This window comes from Alosa sapidissima, chromosome 10, assembly GCF_018492685.1.
Source record: "Alosa sapidissima isolate fAloSap1 chromosome 10, fAloSap1.pri, whole genome shotgun sequence".
Lineage (NCBI taxonomy): Eukaryota > Metazoa > Chordata > Actinopteri > Clupeiformes > Clupeidae > Alosa > Alosa sapidissima.
Window position 1 is genome coordinate 35,032,219 of NC_055966.1, and position 24,254 is coordinate 35,056,472.

At 45.0% G+C, this 24,254-nt stretch overlaps 1 protein-coding gene across 1 annotated transcript in view; it reads right to left on the minus strand.

Annotated features, from left to right (window-relative positions):
* Positions 1-22,667, minus strand: part of LOC121720054 (cingulin) — a 42,527-nt gene extending 19,860 nt beyond the window's left edge. The window contains exons 1-7 of the mRNA XM_042105887.1: positions 22,478-22,667; positions 8,917-9,204; positions 6,572-6,950; positions 6,137-6,526; positions 5,884-5,987; positions 4,784-4,853; positions 354-478 (exon numbers count right to left, since the gene is read on the minus strand). Coding sequence (XP_041961821.1) covers positions 354-478; positions 4,784-4,853; positions 5,884-5,987; positions 6,137-6,526; positions 6,572-6,950; positions 8,917-9,203 — 1,355 coding nt within the window. The 5' untranslated portion in view covers position 9,204; positions 22,478-22,667. The remainder of the gene's footprint in view (positions 1-353; positions 479-4,783; positions 4,854-5,883; positions 5,988-6,136; positions 6,527-6,571; positions 6,951-8,916; positions 9,205-22,477) is intronic.
* Positions 22,668-24,254: the final 1,587 nt, after the last annotated feature.

The window sequence follows — 24,254 nt, forward strand, 5'->3', positions numbered from 1 at the left end:
TCATATGAGAGTCTACATTTGTGTATGTCGTACATCTGTATCATATGAGAGTCTACATTTGTGTATGTCGTACATCTGTATCATATGAGAGTCTACATTTGTGTATGTCGTACATCTGTATCATATGAGAGTCTACATTTGTGTATGTCGTACATCTGTATCATATGAGAGTCTACATTTGTGTATGTCGTACATCTGTATCATATGAGAGTCTACATTTGTGTATGTCATACATCTGTATCATATGAGAGTCTACATTTGTGTATGTCATACATCTGTATCATATGAGAGTCTACATTTGTGTATGTCATACATCTGTATCATATGAGAGTCTACATTTGTGTATGTCGTACTCAGTGTGTATCTGATGAAGCTCAATCTTCTTTCTGTCCAGCTGCTCCTGCAGGTTCAGACACTCGTCCCTCGACTCCTCCAGCTCTGCCTTCAGGATGGGGTCAGCCCTCACAGCCTGAGGACCCTGGGAAATGTAGTACAATATGACTTAGATCGCTAAACACATTCAACACCAGGGATGGGGTCAGCCCTCACAGCCTGAGGACCCTGGGAAATGTAGTACAATATGACTTGGATCGCTGAACACATTCAACAGGGATTCCTCTGCTCTGTATGGAGACTATTCCACTGATTTACAGCCTCGTGTCCTCCAACATGTTTTTGAGTTTTACATTCTCCCCTTGTGGTTGACTGACTTACCTGTGTTGTTCTTGTTTTCGAAGCAGAGTGTATTTTGTTTGTGTGTGTGTGTGTCTGTAGGCTATGTGAGAGAGAGGGGGGGGGGGTATTCAGCAAGAGAGGCTGTGTGTGTCTTAAATATGAAGAATGCTTTACATGACATACAATTGATTGACTTCAAATGGGCAATAATGGCTGATACTTTTCTCCTTTTCAGTGTACAAAGTCAATTCTTCAGTGAGAAATTTCCAGATTTGGTTGGATGGATGGATGGATGGATAGATGAATAGATGGATAGATGGATGGATAGATACTTTATTGATCCCCAAGGGGAAATTCAAGGCATAAAGGCTGCCCAGGACACTACTGTTGCTAGTTTCGGTTGTTGTTTTTGTTTTGGTGTTGGGCCCCAATAAAGGGAGCAGGTATTGTTGTTTATGTCCTCATTGAGAAGTTCCCTTCATTTTGGATCCTGGACTCTAGCGTTGTTTTTGTTTGTTGTGTGTTTCGTGGTTGTTGTTGTTGTTATTGTTGTTTGTCCCCCATGAGGCGCTTGGGTATTGTTCACGGTTTCTTAACAGAGCCTGCTGGCACTGCGGGGCTTCTTGGACGAGCAGCTCTGAGGCTCTGTGGAGTGTGTGCCTGTGCCGTGTGTTTACCAAACCAAGAAAACGCATCCAAGAAAACAATGGCTCAACAGATTAGCTCTAGATTACACTTCAATTACCGTCCCAAACGCAGTAATCCCGGCGCACGAGAGCGGCTGCAATGGGGGGAAGCACCAGGATTAGACCGGGCTCAGCTGACAGACTCTGAGCCCAGGGGAGACTACAGAGGGGGGAGGGGGGCTAAGGTGCTGCTGCCTAATTAAGGACTGGCCAGACGTCTCAAAAGTCAGACATGGGTGGTGGGGTATGGGTATGGGTGTGTGTGTGTGTGTGTGTGTGTGTGTGCTACAGCCAGAAAGAAAAAAAAAAAAAAAAAAAAAAAAAAAAAAAAAAAACTGATTACAGTACGCTATGCAACTCCTCTGAGTATAAATTCACATTCAGTGGTACCAATAGAACTGACACTAGCCAACAATAAATCACTGCATAGCACTTACTGGACACGTTTTACTGTGATAATTTATGGTGTTCTCATAAAGGACTGTCCCACCTTTATAATTGTATAATACATTTGGACGTGCAGTACACTGGAGTAACAGGTATGTATTAGTCTGAGGCTAGAACAGTTAAGTGATATACTGACATGGTGGGAAAAAAAGTCAATCTTGCGCATGATGCACTGCTGACAGCAAACTATATCAGTGCAAAAGGTAATCAGTCAAGTTCCATCTCTGTAGCAATTTCCTCTAACAAAAGACTGAGTTGTGCGTTGTACATTGATCAGTAAAATTAAAGTGAATTTGTTGTACCACTGCACCCATAAATCAAAGTGTACTTTCCAATAAGGGATCGGCAGCTGCCATTCACCTCCATCAGCAGATCTGCAGACATAGACAGAGATGAAAGACTGCTGTCGCTGCTGCCACCGCCACTGCAAGTGTCACTACTGCACTAACAGCGGTCAGATTTTGAAGGCCACTGTAAAAGTGTACACGCAGGCAGCCTTATTAGTGATGGAGAAGCTCTGAATGACTCCCCACACTGTCCAGGCACTTCATGAGGCTGATGCAGAGTGATGTAGTGCTCAGTAATGTTGGCAGGACACCTTTCTCGCCCATACACAACAACGACAGACTGATCTGCTCCGACAGAGCGCGTGTAAAAGGACAATGCGAACCAACTGTTACTGGCTCACAGCATAAAAAAAAAGTATCTGATCGATTGGTTTGGTCTGATGGGCATGTAAATAGTAATGGTAAGTGTCTGTGATCAACTGATTTGGGCTGATACTAATGTAAACGTATGCATGGATTGGTCAGGGCTGTGGACTGTGCAAATGTGTGCGGATGGGGATCTGTGATGTATTGGTTGGGCTGATGGCAGTGTAATAACCAAATAGTTGGGGGTTAAGTAGACTGGCAGAGGAGCCATCCTTCACCCAGATGCTTGGCCCCACCAGTGTTCCACGTCTCGCACCCCTTCCACTTTCACAACCAGATTAATGTCTTTACACAACCATTAGCGCTCCACTGAGCGTTTCTACGTGTGTGTGCTGACGTGCAAGAGTGTGTGTGTGTGCCTGTGTGTATGTCTGTGTGTATGTGTGTGTGTGGACTCCTCTTTCTTACATTGTGTAAGTGTTTTGAAATTCTTCTATGTGTGCATGTGTGAGTGTGTGAGTGTGTGCATGTGTGTGTGTGTGCGCATGTGTGAGTGTGTGTGTGTGCGCATGTGTGAGTGTGTGCGCATGTGTGAGTGTGTGTGTGTGTGTGTGTGCGCGCGCGTGTGTGTGTGTGTGTGTGTGTGTGTGTGTGTGTGTGTGTGTGTGTGTGTGTGTGTGTGTGTGTGTGTGTGTGCCATTCTGTTAATTAGCGAGCAGGATAAGTGCCAGACTCCCCTCATCTTTAATGGTGCTCAGCTGCAGTGAGGGGGTCTGGATCGCTGCCAATCCATCAATACCCACCTGGCGGTGCCAACACACTCACCACCATACACACACACACACACTCTCTCTCTCTCTCTCAACGATTACCATGGTGCTCATTACCAGAGGGCACACGTCTGCTTCGAGTGCCCACTCTGCGAAAAACCCTCGCTCTCTCCCAGTTTCTCTCTTTCCCTCTCTCCATCTTTCCCTCTCTCTTTCTCCCTCTCCCATTGTGGCCTAGTTCCTTGTTGTCACCCTCAGTGTTTTCAGTCTTCAAATCTCAGCCTCAGTGAGGGAGCAGATTGCACTGAGTTTGAGGAGTGTGTGAGCAGCCTGTGCGCTGCAGAGAGAGAGCCGGCCTCGACTATTCAGATAAGGCTTGATAAGGTGATGTAAGTCCACTGGCACGACGGTGCGTGTGTGCGTGTGGGCGTGCGTGATAAGGTGATGTAAGTCCACGGGCACGAGGGGTGTTTTCAGTACCGCTGGCTGATTATCAGCGTTGAAACGAATGAGCTCAAGAAGCACGTGGTTCCAGTAAGAATGATAAAAGTGTCAGCATGACACACTTCATCTGTGCTGCTGCAACACTATCTTTTGGGCTTGAGCTGATTAATGTCAAGCAGCAACACACTACTTTGCAAAGCAGAGAGGTTAATTTAGTAACATAGCCAACTGTCTTGCTGGAGCGCAGATAAACTGGCTACTGTGGCCCTGGGTGCTGTATTAACCCAGGGCCCCAGACAAGCTTAATGTGGCCCCGACTCTGCCACACAAAGCACTGTCTACAACCAACTGCCTACAGCACATATTCAACATAGCAACGTATTCATTTGTATTGCAAGTAGTAATATAGGTGATTCTAGGTGTTGCATTCACGGCTGGCAGGCACTGGTTTTCAAATGGACACAGGGCCAAATTGCTCCGTTTGTTTGTAGTTTGAGAGGCGCAACAGGGAAAAAAAGTGTTCCGGATCCCAAAGATTCTAGAGCGCTCCAAGTGTTCCGGATCCCAAAGACTCTAGAGCGCTCCACCAGATACCGAGGAAAACAGAATATTAATGATACCCAACCCTTCTTGCATGGTATGTGCTTCCAAGAAAATTACAACCTACATATCCATCCTCAACGACGTCAAATCTAATTTGAAAACAGCAGACGGCTAGCAACCTGCAGGAAGCTATTATGTAATGGGATTAATTTTTTGTGACAGGGAACTATGTAGTGATTTTGTGGTTGCACAACATTACACTATAAGCTTATGCAGTTGAAGTGTGAATGCAAGGGGATTTGCCTACTGAGCCTTTGCTTACGGGTTGCAAATAAGCAAGTGTCAGGGTTCAGGTTTTAAGCCTCATGGAGTCAGGTTGTGTTTACTGGGGTTAAGAGGTGGGGATAAGAGGGCCTGTGGAAGGATGTGGAGGGGGGTTAATGGTGGGAAGTGAAGGGTGTACCTTGAGAGGGTGTGTGCGAGTGTGTGTGTTTGTGTGTGTGTGTGTGTGTGTGTGTGTGTGTACCTTGAGAGGGTGTGTGTGAGTGTGTGTGTGTGTGTGTACCTTGAGAGTGTGGATCTTGCTGCAGAGCACTCGGACCTTCTGTTTGATGACAGCATCACTCTCTGTGCTCCTGAGAGAGGAGATAGGGGAGAGAGGATGAGTCATGCGCACACAAATACACACACACAAACACTCGTTACCTCCCCTTGCACACAAACAAACACACACACTTGCGCTCTCTCTCTCTAACACACACACACACACACACACACACTGGAAACTCCCCCCCCCCCCCCACACACACACACACACACACACACACTCACTCACCTCACTGGTTACCCCCCCCCCCCCCCCCACACACACACACACATATACTCACACTCACACACAGGCAGAAACAGAAACACACACACACACACACTTAACACACAACCGTCTGGCCCATCAGCTGAGTAGACAGTCACACCCCTTGGTTTCACGACGGTACTCCCATTATATGCATCATAAAACACATCGTGCAGCTATTTCTGGCATCAGTGGAGAACAGGGCTGACGTGCGCTTGCCTGCCTGCCTGCCTTGCGTGGGAGGAGACGGGCAGATGCATTCTCAGAGGACCAAGTTCCTGTTCCTGTCCCATCTTTCCCACACAGACACACACACACACACACACCGCCAGTCAGCCAGATCACCACCTCCACCACTACTGCTGCTGCTGCTGCACCCAGGAAAGGAATGTGCGACTGCAGTCGCCAGGCTGACCGATAGACAGGCCTGTTGTGAGTCACTCACTGCCGTATAGGGTCAGAGGGGAGTGTGTGTGGAGCTGTACAATAGGGTCAGAGGGGAGTGTGTGTGGAGCTGTACAATAGGTAGCCGGCTGTCTCTAGGCGAGAAGCTGGGAGGGCAGCTCAGAGGAGAGGCCTTTTAGGCATTCTGTTATTTCTACCCTTTCTTCCAAAACACAATAAGATTGCTAAACATTACCTTTACTAAAAATACTGTTACATCATCACCATCATCATTCATGACGATTGTGTTGTTTGTGTTCATTTTGCTGTTATCACGTAATAACTAAACCCTTATCATAATCAACAGACAAGTGATCCCATTTGTGAAGGACGAGGAGAAAATCATGAGTGTTGCCCAAGACATTTACCCCTGCCGTAAGACACTGTAGATCATCTGCTGAATCTGGTCGTCCTCATTGGAGAACTCTGAGCCTGAACTCTGACCCTGGTCCAGCAGGAGGTCAGGGGTTACCTAGAAAAGGAGTCCAGAGTGAAACACTGACACACACACACACACACACTTATATGGCACATAAGAACAGTTGTGTGTGTGTATGAACAGTTGTGTGTGTGTGTATGAGAGAGAGAGCGAAAGAGAGAGAGAGAGTTTATCACCCTCACCTGTGCCTCTACTTGATTGGCAGGTGCAGTCTCCACAGCAACATATCGCCCCTGAGACTGCCACTCATTGGCTGATGAGGGAGAGGTGGAATTGTGCACTGGCGTTACCTTGCCGACGGACCCTGCGCCCCGGCCCAGGCTGCTCTGACTGGACGAGGGGAGCGAGGAGTACGGGTTGGAGACGAGGGAGGCGGCAGCGTAAGGGGGAGGGGCAGCCGGGCGTCCCGAGTCCACGTCGGGAGAGCGCCCCCTGGCAGCTCCGCCGGTACTGCGGCCTCCGTTGAACTGGCTGATGAGGCGGTTGACGGGGATGTGGTTCGGTGGGGGCTGCTGGGGCTGGTGGGGTGTGGGCTGGTGGTGTGGGGGCTGCTGGGGCTGGTGGGGTGGGGGCTGGTGGTGTGGGGGCTGGTGGGGTGGGGGCTGGCGTTGTGGGGAATGGGTGGGTGGGGGTTGGCGGTGTGGGGCGCTGGCAGCTCGAGGGGGGCTATCGGGGAAGGACTCCGAGGAGCCGTACTCACTGCCTGTTCCCGGCGAACCATTGAGCCCCACGCCGTGCGACCCTCCCCACTGGTTCCTCTGCAACCCCCCTCCTCCTCCTCCTCTCCGCCCTCTCTCTCTTCCAACTCCTAGCCCTCCGTCCAGGTTGCCGTAGCTACCGGAGCGTCCATCTCCTGGGGGCCGGCCCAGGTGGTCGGGGAACTCGTCGCTGGCGTCGCCGTCTCGGTCCAACAGGGAGCCGTGAGACTGGGCGCGGCGGAGATAGCCGCTGTCGTCTGCGGGGGGGTAGGACCTCTGGCCAGGGGCCTCTCTGTGTCTGGCACACACACACACACACACACAGGGAACAGAGACCTCAATGTGGCTGAAGGTGAACCGGTACGTAGTGTAGTTGTGTGTGTATTAACGTTTTTCATGTGACGTATTTTAGGTTCTATAGCTTTGTTTACATCCACCTGGTAGGCAAGGGACAAGTTGAACCCATTGAACATCGTTGTCTGCAGCTGCCTCTCAGTAGGCTACATCTCTGTATTTCAGCAATGTCAACATTTCAGGCATCAATAAAGGTGATGATGAAACGTTATCCCATTGTTCAATATTTGATAGCCTGTCACAGGAACGTTATTTCGCTAAAATCGCCCTGATTTGGTGCATTGATCTGTATCGATAACGTTATGGGAGAACCTACATGTAGCCTAATGGTAGATCTAGCCTAACTTTTTCTGTTCAAAACTCGGTTTACACGAAGACGACAGACTTTCTTAGAAGCTGTGAAATTTGTCCAGAAAGGAACATGTCTTCCCTCTGAAAGTTGACACAAAATTAAACAATATTTGATCATTTAACTTCAACTGAACAGCGACAGGTTTTGGTAGGCAGTAGACTCAGCAGACGTTAAAACGGTAGCTTACAGTTATAGCCAGCGTCAGTCAGCATCATGTAACATTAATGGCGTTAAATTCATGAATCCTGTAATATAACAATTAACAGCGATGGCTTATTCAAAGACGATCTGCATGGATATATAACCACCCAGAAAAACTCAGAATGTGAGTGATACAGTTCATTAATTGTATGAAACTTTTTATTAGTTATCCATTGCAGCATCGGCTATATTAGGCTTTTATGCTAGCTCAGCCTTTAAATATGCTGTTATTGTGGTCATGTGGACTTGATTAAACGGGTAAAGATAATTCATAAACTGCTTATTTCTTACATTGACTGAATCAGTAGCCAAGGTTCAACAGTGGTGTTTGCTGTTGTGTGTGATCGCTAACAATTCATAGGATCAAATCAGTTTATTTTGACAGACGGGAGTTAGCCTAACTGACCTGTAGGCTATAGCACATGAGCCTATTCTGTTTTCATTTATTAGCATTTGTTGTGATTATATAATCAAATGACAATCATGACAACTTGAAATAGAAGGACAGAAGGTGAATGATGTCCACAAGCACGAATTTCACGAGACAAATTAGAACAAACTGTTCCGGTAAAAATATTCTTGCCATGTTTAAAATGCTGCACTTTTTCCCTTCATAGCCTATCTCTGGCAATTCATTTTTGGAGGACTGTAGATAGTTGCATTTTAGCCTACGTCTTAGTAGACAGTAGCCTATGCTACACCATTAGACCATCTTGAGAATAAAAGACTTCACTGCTAACGATCATCCTCCACAACCATGAAGATAGGTAGGCTAAACGGTCGTTCGTCGCCTTTTTGCTTCTTATTGTAAAACCAACTGTTAGGGCCTACACAAGTGGTCGGCATCCCGGTCAATATTTGATAATCAAAATTTCAATTTTGAAGCTATTTGTAACTATGTGTAGCCTATGCAACCCGACTGTTGTAGGCTAGCCTACCACTCTGCAGTGCCTTGCCCATCATTCTTGCCTACCACTCTAGTTGTAAACAAACGGTGACGTCACATTTGAACGGAGGTGCAAAACCTTAATACCTGCAATCAGGTGCTGTACAGTAATAGAGAGTTCTGCTTCCTCTGAAATGTGACACTTTGGTTTATTACCGAGATGCAATACCACGATGACTAGTGCTGCAGAGGGATGTGTGTGTGTGTGTGTGTGTGTGTGAGAGTGTGAGTGTGAGTGTGAGTGTGAGAGAGAGAGAGAGAGAGAGAGAGAGAGAGAGAGAGAAAGAGAGAAAGAAAGAGAGAGTGTGTGTGTGTGTGTGTGTGGGTGTGTGTGTGCGGGTGTGTGTGTGCGGGTGTGTGTGTGCGGGTGTGTGTGTGCGGGTGTGTGTGTGCGGGTGTGTGTGGTCCTACCTGGGCAGGCTGTTGTAGCTGTGCGTCTTGAGTTGAACTCCATACGAGTCGCCCTTCTGGCCCTCCTTCAGCACCACGTACGGCTGGCCAGCGATGCCCTGCACACGCACCGCCACCCCGTAGCGCGAGGGCCGACCGCCACCGCCACTGGAGGGGGCATTAGACGGGGCGTCTCGTCGGGATACCCCGCCCGAACCTGGGCCCCCTCCCGAGTCCTGCAGGTCGTTTATGAAGCGGATCTGGAGGCCATAATCCACAGGGGCCTTGCTGCCAGGGGCGGCAGACATACTGGAGAGAGAGAGAGAGAGAGAGAGAGAGAGAGAGAGAGAGAGAGAGAGAGAGAGAGAGGGGAGGCGGGGGAGAGAGAGAGAGAGAGAGAGAGGGGGGGGGGGGAGAGGGAGAGAGAGAGGGGAGTGTGGTGGAATAGAGAGAGAGAGGGGGGTGTGGAGGAATAGAGAGATATATATCATTTCTGCATTGTTTCTGAAAATGTTTGTGTGCTGAAATGTATAGGAATACTAAACTGACATCTTCCAAGGGTTTGTGTTAAATTTACAGTAAAAATGCAGTCGTCATCTCAAATTCTCTCTAAATGATAGGCTAGGTACAGGAGCATATCATGGATATTAGACCTCAGGAACGTGACAGCAGACAAGCAGAGTGATCTGTTTTCCACTTGAATAAGCACAAGTAGGTCTCAGCACAGGTATGTGTCCTCATATTGATGTGAAAGTACTGTATGTTTGAGTGAGTGGGTTTGGCATACAAGCGAAAGTGACAAAGTCCAAATGACAAGTAGCCAGGGCGTAGTGTCGGCTGTCAGAATGGGTTTAGGCTGTCAGTGTTCCATCTCTCTGATCACCTGTGATGGGTGAGGTCTGGGTGCTATGTGTGTGCTTGTCATAATCTCAGAGCTAAAATGACAAGGCCAAGAGAAGACCAAGTAGACCGTCCTCAAGCACTCACAGTACACTATGGACAGCATCACACAGAGTCCTTGTACACTCATGGACAGCATCACACAGAGTCCTCGTACACTCATGGACAGCATCACACAGAGTCCTCGTACACTCATGGACAGCATCACACAGAGTCCTTGTACACTCATGGACAGCATCACACAGAGTCCTTGTACACTCATGGACAGCATCACACAGAGTCCTCGTACACTCATGGACAGCATCACACAGAGTCCTTGAACGTCCTCAACGGCAGTTACGTCCACCCTCATTTTAGGGACATGGGTGCATGCACGCACACGCACACGCACACACACACACACACAGACAGAGACACACACACACACACACTCCCTTTCTGACTCAAGCTGTCAGTATTGCTGCTCCTGCTCCCAGAACAGAAAGGCTGGAGGGTGAAGTTCCACACATTCTACGCCACCTCACTGCTCTCTCTGCTTTTTCCGGAAATGATGCGTCCCCTGATCCCCGAGAGAAGCCATCAGAGAGAACAAACAGCCACGATCACACTTTTCTCTCTCTCTCACCTCCTCCTCCTCCTCTCCTCTCCTCTCTCACCTCCTCCTCCTCTCCTCTCTCTTCCTCCTCTCCTTTTAAGTCTCTCTGTTCTCACTCTGTTCAGGACAGTACATCCAGCACATATCTAAACCCAGAAGAATAGCCTACATTTCAACTGGAACTTCTTGCAGACATTAAAAGCAATGCCAGACTGACTTGCAAGAGTAACATTATGATGCATCTGAAAAGCATGTCTATCCAACCCTGCGTTGTTGCACTACAGAAGCGTATTGACTTTTGCACATGACCTCAAAACTGAGGGGGGGGGGGGGGGGGGGGGGGGAGTATCTATGTTTACTTTATACAAATGTATGTCTATGTACGCCTACACAGGAAATTTAGACTTTGTGTTCTTAACATTCCTTATCCTTAGACTGCTTTGGCAATGCAAATACCTTACATGTCAAGAATCCAATACAGCTGTTTGAATTGCAATTGAAGTTGAATTGAGAAAAGGCAGGAGGCCAAAAACTCTTGTGGGCACACTAGAGGAGAGTAAACAAGTAGACTAAGACCAAGCATGAGCCAAGCATGAGCCATGCATGAGCTTTTCTCTTTCAGCCTGAAATGTAGGACTGAATGATTTGGGGAAAATATATATTTGCGATATATTGCAAATGGCTCTACCACAGTGTGGCAACTTTAAGAGGAGCATCACTTAGACAAAAAAACTAGGCAAAACCTGAACCTGAACAAGCAACTACCTTTTCTTGGTCATCTAATGTCACATCAGCATAGGAGGCATTGAACCTAGCTTCACTGTGTGTGAAAATAGATTCTAAGGCAGTTCTTTGGTGATGTTATGATACGTAGGTGATGTTATGATAGGTGATGATATGATACATAGGTGATGTTATGATAGGTGGTGTTATGATACAAAGTGATGTTATGATACATAGGTGATGTTATGATACATAGGTGATGTTATGATACATAGGTGATGTTATGATAGGTGGTGTTATGATACAAAGTGATGTTATGATACATAGGTGATGTTATGATACATAGGTGATGTTATTATCTATGTTATGATACATAGGTGATGTTATGATACATAGGTGGTGTTATGATACATAGGTGGTGTTATGATACATAGGTGATGTTATGATGCCTAGGTGATATTAAGATAGGTGAGTTTTTCTCGTTTCAGTGATTGGTAGCCTACATCATCTGGGTGATGGCTTCGAATATGTGTAGCATGTTCGATATATTTCCACTCACATACCCAACAACTGCTGAACAACGCCGACACACAGTTTCATCTTATCCACCACTCTCTCGCCTGTACTAGGCTACTGTAACTGAAGTTCTCAAACTTGCGATCTTAAAGAGACCAGCGGATCCTCTAACTCTTGTGGCTCGCCACCACTCGCTTAGTGCTACTATCTCATCTCTATGATGTTATGATACATAGGTGATGTTATGATACATAGGTGGTGTTATGATACATTTTTATATATTCTATACTAGACAAGCCTACATGTACTGAAACCACAGTCCTGATAACTAACTTCAACTGCAGTGTTGACTTCCTGCAGTGTTTGGAGCAGCATAGCTGTTGAAATTAGCCACATGAATGGAGTCTAAGTTGACTTTGACACATGATGTCTTGGAATGCACCTCAACAATAAATGAATGTCTGGTTCTCCCTGATTGACAACTTAAGGGCTTAAAATTCTGGAAGTCAAATGGATCTGACCAGGTATGTCTCACCGCCAGGTAGTCTACATTGTGTGTGGTTCTACAGCCTTTAGAACCACACACAGTGTGAGGTTCTACAGCCTTTGTGTGTGTGTGTGTTTTGAACATGTGCGTGTGTGCGTGTGTGTGTGTGTGTGTGTGTGTGTGTGTGTGTGTGTGTGTGTGTGTGTGTGTATATAAACACACCCATGGAAAAAATTCCCTGCTAGACTGCAGAGGACTTTGAGTCCTTGATCAGTCATTAACCTAGACACACTCACTCATTCACCCTCCTTCCATCATAATCACACAACTAATTTGGGTCATACTGGCTCTGAATCACTACAGTTGTGTTACAATGTAGCCTGCTCGTGCACACACACAAACACAGTCTCACACACACAGTCTCTCACACACACACACAGTCTCACACACACACACAGTCTCACACACACAGTCTCACACACAGTCTCACACACACACACACTTTATACTCTGCACTCCTATTCCTCATCTGACACCCAAGAGAAGGGCCTGTCCAGCTCAAATGACCCATGCAATGGCAGATCATCATAAAGCTATTAGGCCCAGTGGTTCAGGTGGCTAGAAACTGGACTGTGGTTAACAGAGCTTTTCAACCGAGAATTAAAGCTTTTGTGGGTAATTTCATTTAACACGGTTAGTTGAGATGAGAAATGATACTTTAATCATCAATCAAAATGAAAGCTAGGAGAATTACACACAAGGAGGAGAAGTAAAAGGGAGACCTGGCTTGGGGGAGGGAGAGAAAGAGAGAGATTAGGGAACAAAACTATCTCTGTCTTTAAAAGTTTTCTGTTTGTTGACCAAAGATTACAAAGCTTTCACTGCTAAAACAGACAGACCACTGTTTCTGTCTCTCTCTTTCACACACACACAGAGAGGTACTCTCTCTCTCTCTCTCTTTCTCTCACACACACACAGAGATAACTTGGAGAGCTTAACTTATGCTGCCTTGCCTACATGTGCTCTTCAAAAGGTCAGAATGTCCTCGTTGAGAAGTCATTCTTCTGACTTCGGTGTGAATATGTTTTGAAGTCGGAAAAAGGAAACAACATAGGCCTAAATGTTTCAAATAAGAGTGTTGCTCTGAGCGTTTTACACAATGGTGAGTGCTGTTTCCAGTATACAATAAAACACAAATAAAATGGATCAAGTGGGCCATGACATGAATTTTTTAAACATGGTATTATTGAACATTGATTAACATGTATATTTTCCCTAAAGAATGGTGTCTAGGCATTTATGGGAGATGGACAAGCAGATTGCAAGTGACAAAACTAATATTTGCCAAGTTCACATTAAAATTGCTTCTGGCATTGAAAGTCAATCAATTGAGTCATTCCATGTTGTTGCTGCTCCATCGAAAATGTTGTTCAAACACTGTCTATATAAAGGGTGAGACAATGTAAAAGGGTGAAAAAATTAAAAAATGTATGAAAAAAAAATTTTACAAAAATATTTTACACCTCATCAACATCTTAATTTTGAGACCTAAATATTAAAAAAATATATATAAAATAAAACATATAAAATCTGAGACAGTGCAGCGACCATTTTCCTGGATTTTGTCTGATTTGACACGGAATGACCTAACTCGGATAGAAAAGAAAAATTCCCCAAGGGTAAACATGACATTGTGTGAGAATTGAATCATGTGCTCGGAATTTGTAAATTTCGATATTTCCGATAGCACCTCAGGGCCACATTAGAGAGACAGAGTGATGAGTGATGCTGCAGTGTGAGTCCCACACTCCATCCAATCAAATCACAGGAGGGGAAAGAAACTCTTACTCTGACACACACTGAGCACGAGCAGCGAGGCAAGATGCTGTATTGATCGTGTTCAAAACAAAACAAAACAAAACAGAGTGAGACAACAAGTAAACAGCCTAGCAGAGAGTAGGAGAAAACAGCAGGCTCATGAGCGAGTGAGCAGATAAACAAAACAGGCAATAACAAACACCGGCGCTCCTAAATGAGATGGACGAGCAGAGCCCTCCGCGACTTCATTTCGGACGATCGATGCTCCCGACGCCCTCCAAGAACAACTCATCGATTAGAGCGGCCCTGGCGCTCTAACGACCTCTTAATCACGCACAAGACTGGCATTCCAGAGGGCTGATGTCACCCCTATTATCTGGGAATCCTCCTGTGCCAATGCAGACATAGAGGGAGGCCAGGGCGGAGCGTTCGGTGGATGAAGTGGACCAGGGTGAGTGGGCATCGGAGCTGGACCGGGGCCCATGATCCTCCGCACAAAGCCACTCCACTAAATTACTGCAGCGTCTGGTGCTTTTTAAGGAGTTACCTGAGGCGCCATAGAGGGCTGTCTCGGCGCGTCGGAGGGCCGATAGGATTGTTCTCAGTGCTCTAGGCTTACAGCGCACAGCTCCACTGGAAAGGGCCTCTGGGGTCAAGGAACAAGAGGCTGCTTCACTGTGCAGTTTACACCCTGCCAATCAACCACCAAGCTCAGTCGTACTGGACTGGTCTTAAGGTCTGTGACTGGTGAAAGCACATACCTCATCAAGCATGCACTAAGTGCCATTCCTTAATGTATTTTGTAAAGGTTTGTGAGGAGGGTTTGTCTGAGGGAAATGTGAAACTCCATGCAGACTAGTAGACATCAGTGGACTCAGTATTGGCAGCTACTAAGCTATATCTGCATGTATGAAGGATTAGTAATGTTGCTTAAAAAGCATCACAGAAGCCCCCCTTCACACAGTCTCCCAACACCTCCCCTAATGAGTCACTTTATCTTTCACTGCTGGCTGGTCATATCAACCCAGGAGATAACAGAAGTCAAAACACACTGAGTTACGGTGTTGTTTACCCGACAAACTCATATGAACATTAGTTTTGTTCCCGTGTTCAGCCTGATAATGTTTCAATAGAACAAGATAATGTATGGTTTGGTTTATTATCTGCATTTGGTATTACGACTGTGGATTATGACTCAACTTTGAGCCCTCTAATGCATGATACCAAAAGGAACTTAAAAGTCCACTTTCAAACCTTATGAGTTCCTTTGGTCTAGAACAGGGGTGGGCAAACTTTTTGGCTCAAGGGCCACATTGGGTTTCCTTTTAAACGTTTCTTATAAGAAGGAGATATCAATTATCAACAATGACGAGCCAGCTGGAACCTGCCGCTCTCTCTCTCCCTCTCGTGAGCGTTCAGACGCGTTCCCAATTAAATGGAGGAGCAGAACGTTCAAGTTAGATCTGCAGCGAAGGAGATAACAAAGAGTAGGTATCATCGCAATAACATGTTTTGACATTGACATTGTAAACATTCTCTAAGAAGAGTGAAAAGCAGTTTGCTGTAAAGCTAACCAACGTCGTCTCTATCGCAGGAAAAAAATAGTGAGCAGCCTGATAACCAAATTAAATGCTTGGCGGGCCGGATTAAAGTGCTTGGCGGGCCGGATTAAAGTGCTTGGCGGGCCGGATCCGGCCCGCGGGCTGCAGTTTGCCCACCTCTGGTCTAGAATGACATTTCCTATCAAACATCCAACTACATAAACATGCACCTGGCTACGACACACACCTGCTCAGGCTTAAAGCTTTTTCTCTGACTGTGAGACTGCCAAGCCATGAGTCTGGGCTGTAACACAAAGCTTTGTGACTGAGCTGACTGTATACAGGAATGTTGATGCTAATCCACTTTAACCAACGCTGGTCAGAGCAGAGGCCTTCACCTGATACTATTGCCGTCATGATTATCGCCATCTCTCACTGCCTCATGCAGATGCGTAAGGTTTCTGATAACAGATAGCCTGGCTGTAGTACACAACAGAAAGAGAGAGAGGGAGGGAGAGATTCAGATAGAGAGAGCGAAAGAGAGAAATGATACTATTGCCATCATGACTATCACTATCTCTTACTGTCTCATGAAGGTGTGTAAGGTTTCTGATAACAGATAGCCAGGCTGGGTTGTTTAGAGAAGCACACAACAGAAAGAGAGAGAGCAAGAAATGGATAGAGAGAAAGAAAGAAAGAAAGAATTAAAGAGGTACACAACAGAGAGAGAGAAATAGACAGAGAATGAAAGACAAACACTGCACACTCATGGCCACAAAAAAACAACACACAACACCTTCCTCCCTGTACAACACACAACACCACAATAAACAACACACAACACTTTCCTCCCTGTACTTGGTACGCTGTTGAGCACAATAAGCAACACACAACACCTTGCTCCCTGTACAACACCACAATAAACAACACACAACACCTTCCTCCCTGTACAACACACAACACCTTCCTCCCTGTACTTGGTACACTGTTGAGGCATTGCTGGTTTCGTGATTTGCAGACAAATGACATCAGCCCCTTTTGGCCCGTAAGCCTGCTGTCCCTGGTTGCGACGATAGCGAGTCGGCTGCTTTCAGATTAGACAGGCGCTATACCAGCCTGTTGGGGCTTCAGTGCTATATAATATCATCCCACAGGCCTCTGTCACAATCCCAACCCCCATGTCTAGATATAGGCCTTTGTGAGCCGCTGTTAAATGCATGGCCTTTGCTGATAAGGGCTGGGGTGACCTGGCACAGACGCACGAAAACACACACACACAAAGAGTGCTCACTCTGGCTGTAGCCTGCAAAAGCACCCCCCCCCCCAATCGGGTCTTCTTACTACAAATACTCACAATGCTCCTCTTTGTTAAATATCGGCATGCACCCCCCCCTCCCCCCACACACACACGCAAACACACACACACCAGAGGTATAAAGTGTTGCTGACAGGTATAGAGTCTGGGGTCCCACGGTGCCAGAGAACATCTCACTGAACAGTCTACACAGGTGGAACAGGTCACCTTAAAAACTGCACGGGTGGAACAGGTCACCTTAAAAACTGCACGGGTGGAACAGGTCACTTTAATAAATGAAACTGCACTTGCGGCGCCTCCGATTGTAGTTAGTCAGTCTATTTGCTTCAGTTCAGGAGTGAGCACTACATACAGACTGTACCAGTTTTAGGCCATCATTCAGGAGTGAGCACGACTACATACAGACTGTACCAGTATTAGGCTATCATTCAGTAGTGAACACGACTAAATACAGACTGCACCAGTATTAGGCTATCATTCAGTAGTGAGCACGACTACATACAGACTGTACCAGTATTAGGCTATTATTCAGTAGTGAGCACGACTACATACGATTCAGTAGACTACTACTCACTTCACACACTGTGGTACAGTTTTCTATGGTAGTTACAGTAGATCAGGCTAAATGGAGTTTTTCACAACAAAGGGATTCAACAGGGGTGGAATCATGGCAGAGCTCAGAACACAAGTAGTTCGTGGAGTTTGTGAACAGCTTGGGGAGAGTTCCGTCCCCACTTCAATTACTTAGCTGTGACGTGGCAATACAATACGATGTGATACAATCCCATACTGTACTGCTTTTATTGTCAATGATAGTGATTGTTCTAGGCCTTAAGCTAGGGTTGTTCTTATGTGCTTCTATATATGAAAGGTACACTTTGGAAGTTAATAGGCTACAACCTCTACGAAGCCAATTTGATGGTAAACAAAATCGTTGGGAATGGGAATCGTTCACCTAGTATACCCATAGAGCATAGCAGTAGCGGGTCGCTACTGAGAGAACCACTGCAACTTCAAGAATTGCCGACCCGAAGGCATCTCGCGAGAATCGTTAAACAGGGGGGGGGGGCAACCCATGAGAAGTGGGCTGTTTACAACAGAAGAGGGAAATATAAATATATCACGACTCTAGGGGGAGCTCTAGAGTCGCCACAAATACCTGAAACTGCATAGTGTACCTTTAAAGGGATAGTTAGAAAATGATTTCATTGTTCTAAACTTACTTAAAATTATTTTGAGTTCATAAGTGTTAAATGGTAGTCACTTCTGGGATTTATAATAATCTGTTAAAAAGACAGCTTAGACTTTCACCAAAGATTTCTAAAGACATGAAAGCGTTTCAAAAAAAGTTTACAGCCTCTGCCTCAGTGCCCTGCAGAGATGACGATTTATTCCTTTACTGCGCAGAGAGGCATTTCAAAGCCCCAGCGGTAAGAAGGTGAGCGCTCACACCGGCAGTCGAAGCACGCCTGGCGGGGAATCTTTCTAAACCGACTGACTGCAGAGAGAAAAGGAAGCCCACAGACACTCAATCACTGTAAAGGGCTAATCCCTTCTCCAATGCTCCCGCGCTCAGCCTCTTGCTAAGTCCTTCCTCAGTTCTTCCTTGCGTGCTATTCACACCCTGAGAAAAGAAATGAGTTTTATCCAGCATGCAGAGCGTCATCACGTCTTTTCTGGCTCATTATCGTCAGCCAGGAGCTTTATAATGACGAATGCCTGCTGGACTATGATTATAACGTATAAGGTGCTGGGCAAAGACATAAACAGAACAAGAGAGTTTTTTCCTCAATTATCTTCTATCTAATTCCTAAACAACTTCAACATTTGCAATGTTAAGCTTGGGTCATGAGTTGACATTTTAAGCCAAGGCCCTTTTTCCCCCAAGCCTAAGCACTTCAAGAGTTTTTGGCTACTTCTTTTTTCCATAAAATGCTCCTTTAGCCATAATGGCCATTATGACGTGAAGTAGCTCTCGTGGTATTCCCCTTTGGCGCTTCCAACAGTGGCTTTAGTGTCTGCTCTCACACACAGGTGCATGGAGCAGTGACAGGTCCAGTTTTTAAAGCATCAGGTGCTTTGATCAGCTGGCAAGTCAAAGCAGGCCACTGCCACACGAGGTAAACCCAAGACAGAGCTTCTCTATTTCCTACATTCTTTCTCTCTCTCTCACTCTTCCTTTCTTTCTCTCTCTCTCGGTCTCTCTCTCTCTCATCTTCAGTGGATCAGTAGGAGACATCTTTGCTGCCAGTAAAACACACATACAAGCACATAAACACTGACAGATAAACACAGCTTGAGAGTGTCTGGGGATGAATGGCAAACATTTGGGATGAATGCGTGATTGTGTGTGAGTGTGTGTAGGGGGGTGTCAGACAGCCCCCTTCCCATCCCATTATCTGAGTGAAGTGGGGCGGAAAACCAGGGCAGCTATGCTGAGAACGCTGCCCCTCAGCCCTCTCTCTCCATCTCCCTCTCTCTCTCTCCCTCACTGCTCAGTCCACCACAATAAAAATGGCACCCATCAAACTTGTCCTCCTAGGCAACATTTTAATTAGGCTATACCTTCTCACACATCTCTCTCTAGCTCAAATGTTTGCACAATGTCCATTATCACGCTTTGTTCATACACCTGACAAACACCTCGGAAACATTATTAATTTCAAATTCACAGATCTTTCCTTCTCAAGTATCCACAGACACCAAGAAGGGACCCCATGACACAATAGTTCAGCATTCGCCATAATCCCTTTTTGTCTGGAACTACAACAACCATTTCACTCTGTCCAAATGTCTCATTAGTTCAACATGGAATACTTCCCATTGAAAATTCAAATAATGAGTAGGAATACCTAAATAAATTATGCTAATGCATGATGGCTTAGGGCAATCTATCATGACATGTTCTTGAGAATATAGCTTCCCTTGTACCTCCCTCCTTACTTGGCTTCAGTTACATGATGGATGCGGCTTTCCAGTCTTGTCTGTGTGCATTCCTTCTGCTCAACCAGACCCCTACCTGAGCATGGGAACAGTGTGTTTGTGTGTGTTTGTGTGTGTGTGTAGTCTGCAGAGTGCGTGTCCTCAGAATGCCTGTCCGCAGCAGAGCTCCCTGGTCTGCTGCTCTCTGAGCAAAGTCAATTTGCTCGTCTTAAATTGAATTGAGGCAGTCTTGCTCTCAGAGGTGGAACATTAAATAAAATTAGGAGGGGAACCTTCACAATGCACTCTACCATTGTGTGCGTATGTCTGTGTGTACTCATCCTGTGTGTAACAATTTGTGTGTGTGTGTGTGTGTGTGTGTGTGTGTACACTCTTCCCTGTTGTCTATTTCCCCTTGTGTATGCACAATAAATCATAACTCTCCCCCACCTCACTCTGCCTCCTATAATTTCATTCCTGTCTTCATTCTCACACACAACTTAATCCTCTTGTCCTGATGGAACCTCAGACCTTCACTAGAGATGCAATCTGCGATTCAGTGATATTTGTGCTCAACAGCCAATCAAAATACACCTCTCGCCTCCATGCTCCTGAAGCACTGTGATTGGCAGGAATTGTTTACAATGTTTGATTTCCCATGCAGTCACTGAACAACAGCTACCAATTTATAAGGAGCAATCCATTTGACAGTGTATGGTATTAGAATTCCGGATTGCACCGTTGAGTGTCCAGATAGAACTGCCAGACAGTCATTGGCATCAGGGAGTTTGGGTAACACAGCAAGAAGCGTAGATCGGAAAACACAACATGTCTATTCTTCAAATAAATAAGAAATCTTCATCAATGTACAATCATTACCAAACTGGAGGTAGCCAAATAAGGGAAACAAGGGAAGTACCTCAAGGCCAACATCTCAATTGCTTCCTGAGTAGATGACACCAGTACAGGCCCTTGGGGGAGATAACAACTATTCCTTTCCCATACACACAACTGCTGCCTCACACGCAAAGGCATCCAACATTTTGCCTGTAAGCAATAGAATCAAGCTCAAATCATCCACCTGTCACTTAATCACTCACCTTTCATCTTTGGCTTGAGGCGTTGCTGCATCTGTATCGCGCATATTTGTGTGAGGTTAGCATCAACATCAGGCTATTTTAATTAAATAAAAATTACCTAAATTAATCATTAGTAAATTAGCCTATCTGTATGCTCTTCGTTCTAGCGATAGCTTTGGGGTCTTCAAAAAAGTTTCTAAAGACTTCTGTTTATCCTACTAACTACTTAGCCTAATTTTCCTAAAGGAGTCGCAGTTTGTTTAGTTTTTAATTAAGTTAAATGTAGGGCCTACTAAGTTATTTTTTTTTTATTATTATTATTTAGGGTATATGACTTTATAAGATACTCATTTTAATGTCGGTGTAATGTTTATGGATGTCATTGTAAGTCACTTTTGACAAAAGCGTAAGAACCATAAACAAACACAAGCTATCTGCGTTTTTTTTATCTTAGGTCAAAACATTTGCATACCGTGAACGTCTTTGGCTGGAAGTTGCTATCTCTAGTCGTAGCATAAAATATGTGACTTTGTTTTTCCTTTTTTTCTATTTATTCAGTTCTATTGTTATCCTACATAACCAAAAGGGCAAACAAACGCACAAAGTAAACTGTCGACTTCACTTCGAAAGGACTTTGATACGACCATCAAGAGACCATAAAATTGAGGACACAACCAAAGTTATTTGTTGGTTGAGGTTCTCCCCAGATACGCTGTGTGACAAGTGATTTTCAAATGACGTTTGGACAGCGGTCCTGCGACTCCAACCTTTGCTTGTTCAAGAGTTTCTTCACTACATGACTCATTCTTATCGCACGACCGACCGAAACCACTGCGGAGTTATCATAAAGACATAGAGAGGTCTGGAAATTGGCTTTCAAGAGAATCCAGAATCCAGTAGACCTAATAGCAAAAGGCATCGACAAAATAGGATTTTAAAAGTGAGTGGAGAGCAAAACGCTTTATGAACCACTTCATGGACAAAATGAGACCCATCTGGCCATGTCTTGAGAAACATGAGCGAAGTTACAACTTGTATCACTCATAAAACTAAAGAAAAACTAGAAAGTAAAAACGACTTAAAATACTTGGAAAACTTGTCAGTAGCCTACCTTCTAGAGTCTAGACTTGCCTAAAAGTTCCGGCGACGTCAAAAACAAAATCAACTGTAACGTCAAACTGCTAGCAGCTATTGGTCTGCGTGATGTAGCCACAGGTGGTGCACCTGCGACTCGCACGCCTTTAATTAGTTAACGCTCCCTAAGTGAGCGGACAAACTACAGTAAGATAGCCAGATACACCGACAGAATAGAACACACTCAACCTTATTTCAATAGGTTCAATCAACATTACATTAACAGAGAAATAACATGGTTGGCTAACCAACGCAGCAATAGATTGCCAGTGTGTGTTTCTAGGAACCGCTTGTCTTAAAATGTGTTGTATGTCAAATAAAATCTCAAGCGACATGTTGCGCTAACGTTAATCAGATAGCTATAAGTTGCGACATCATTTTATTGTCTATGAATAAATATAAACGTGCTGATTAGCCGGTTAGCTCATGTTAGCCAGCTAACATAGCTGGCGCCAGATAACCAGCAACACAGCTTGTTAGTCAACCTATTCAAACTAGGGCTAACACGCTAACGTTAACTTAACATCCATTCAAAGTAGCCTATTATCCTACCTTCTTTTGTGGGAAAGTTGTCAGACTCTTGGTTCTCAGTGAATTTTCAGTATCTGAAATGTGTTATCCCTCATCCGGCCGTATACTTTCCAGCAATGTATGGGGCTTCTAGTAATTTAAGATACAAAATCGTAACGTTAGTGGATCGGATAGGCAGACAGCCCTGTCCTGTCGTAGACAACCTGTTACCTTTTTGACCGATACTATTCGACCCGCCCAGTCCCGCTCGAAAGAATAACACTATTGGATAAAAATGTCTTTGTGGGTGGAACAGGGGACCGATTGTATCCTCCGCATATTGGTAAGGCCAATCTGTCAATCTTTGCCAGTGACGTAATTCCATCAGACCTTAGCCGAGTTTCTCTGGGACAAAAAAAGAGTTTAAAAAATGTCCTTGCTTAGCCTTACAATGAACATAAAAATGTATGGTAAATTCCAAAAATAAAGTTTGATTTAAAAAGAAGTTAGTAATAACAGAAATAAGATTCAGAATCTTTATTTTCTAAATATAGGATTAGAGGAATTCCTCTTGGTCATGGTCAGCATACAAATAGTCCAGTAAAAATATATTAAAATAATTTAATACATGAAATAAAAGTAATGATGATTACAGGCTTCACAAACTACAGGCAATGTTCTGCGATGCACGATTATGGAATCTGACATTAGCAGTGATAGCCCACCTTTACCTGAGTTCTCTTGTTCTCTTGTCAATTCATAGTTCTCTGATTTTTTAGTGATAGGCACTAGCCTATGTCTTTCAAACCCCCCACACATCCACACACCTAACCAGACGTTGTCATTTGAAGTTTAGGTCATGTTTTTTCCTAGATAGGTCTTGTAGCCCAATTGAGGCAATTTAATTAGGAGAAATTTGGCCATTAGCCTACTTTACCAGGGATCTGAGAAATCTGCGTTAGACATTGGAGGGCCTATCTCCTCGTCGCCGCTAGGGCGTGCTACAGCTGATATATCAAGTTAGCCCCTCTCAGCCTCTGCGATACAGGTACTCTGTGGCAGTAGGCTTGTGTTTGTATGCGGGCGAATCCAGTTAGACCCCGTTTTGAAATGACAACGTTTCTATATCCCTGACTGAGAAGAAATTGGATCTCTGGGAGTAAGACCACTTAGGCCTACTTACACCATTTAAAGTGAGTGTGCAAAGTGTTGCGCTTCATTTAATCACCTTGTGTGAAATGGTGGGGCTCTGTGCAGATAGCTAAAGACAGACTACAAAATAAAATCACTGTAGTCTATAAATGGCAACAGCATGGTCCAAAATTAACATTAAAATTCACGTCGACGTGACATTTAGGTCTACATCATCCATACTAGGCTATTCGAGGTCATCCATTCCAAAGCAAGGAGCGCGGTCAGCCATATCATCATGCGCACCGCCAATTCCCTATCAAGACGTGGCCGCACATAGGACTAAATCCATTAAAACACACTATTAGTTCGACTCATCAGTAAACACCATATATTTCGCTGCGTAAGAAACAGAAAAGAAGAAGAAAAGAAAGTCCAGAAAGAAATTATGTCTTGTCACCAGGATATGGATATTGACCATGAAAAAAGCATAGGCCTAACTGTGGCCATAGCTTTAACAGCCTTCCTTATTAAAATGAGTCTGTCGCAGATGGAAAGAAGCAGCCTACAAACACACACACACACGAAACAATTAGCTCCATCCCCTCCCCAATGTCCCAAACACAAGTGCACATCCTAACCCCAGATGATAAAAGCCACCCCCACCAGCTTTCCACACAGGCGCGCG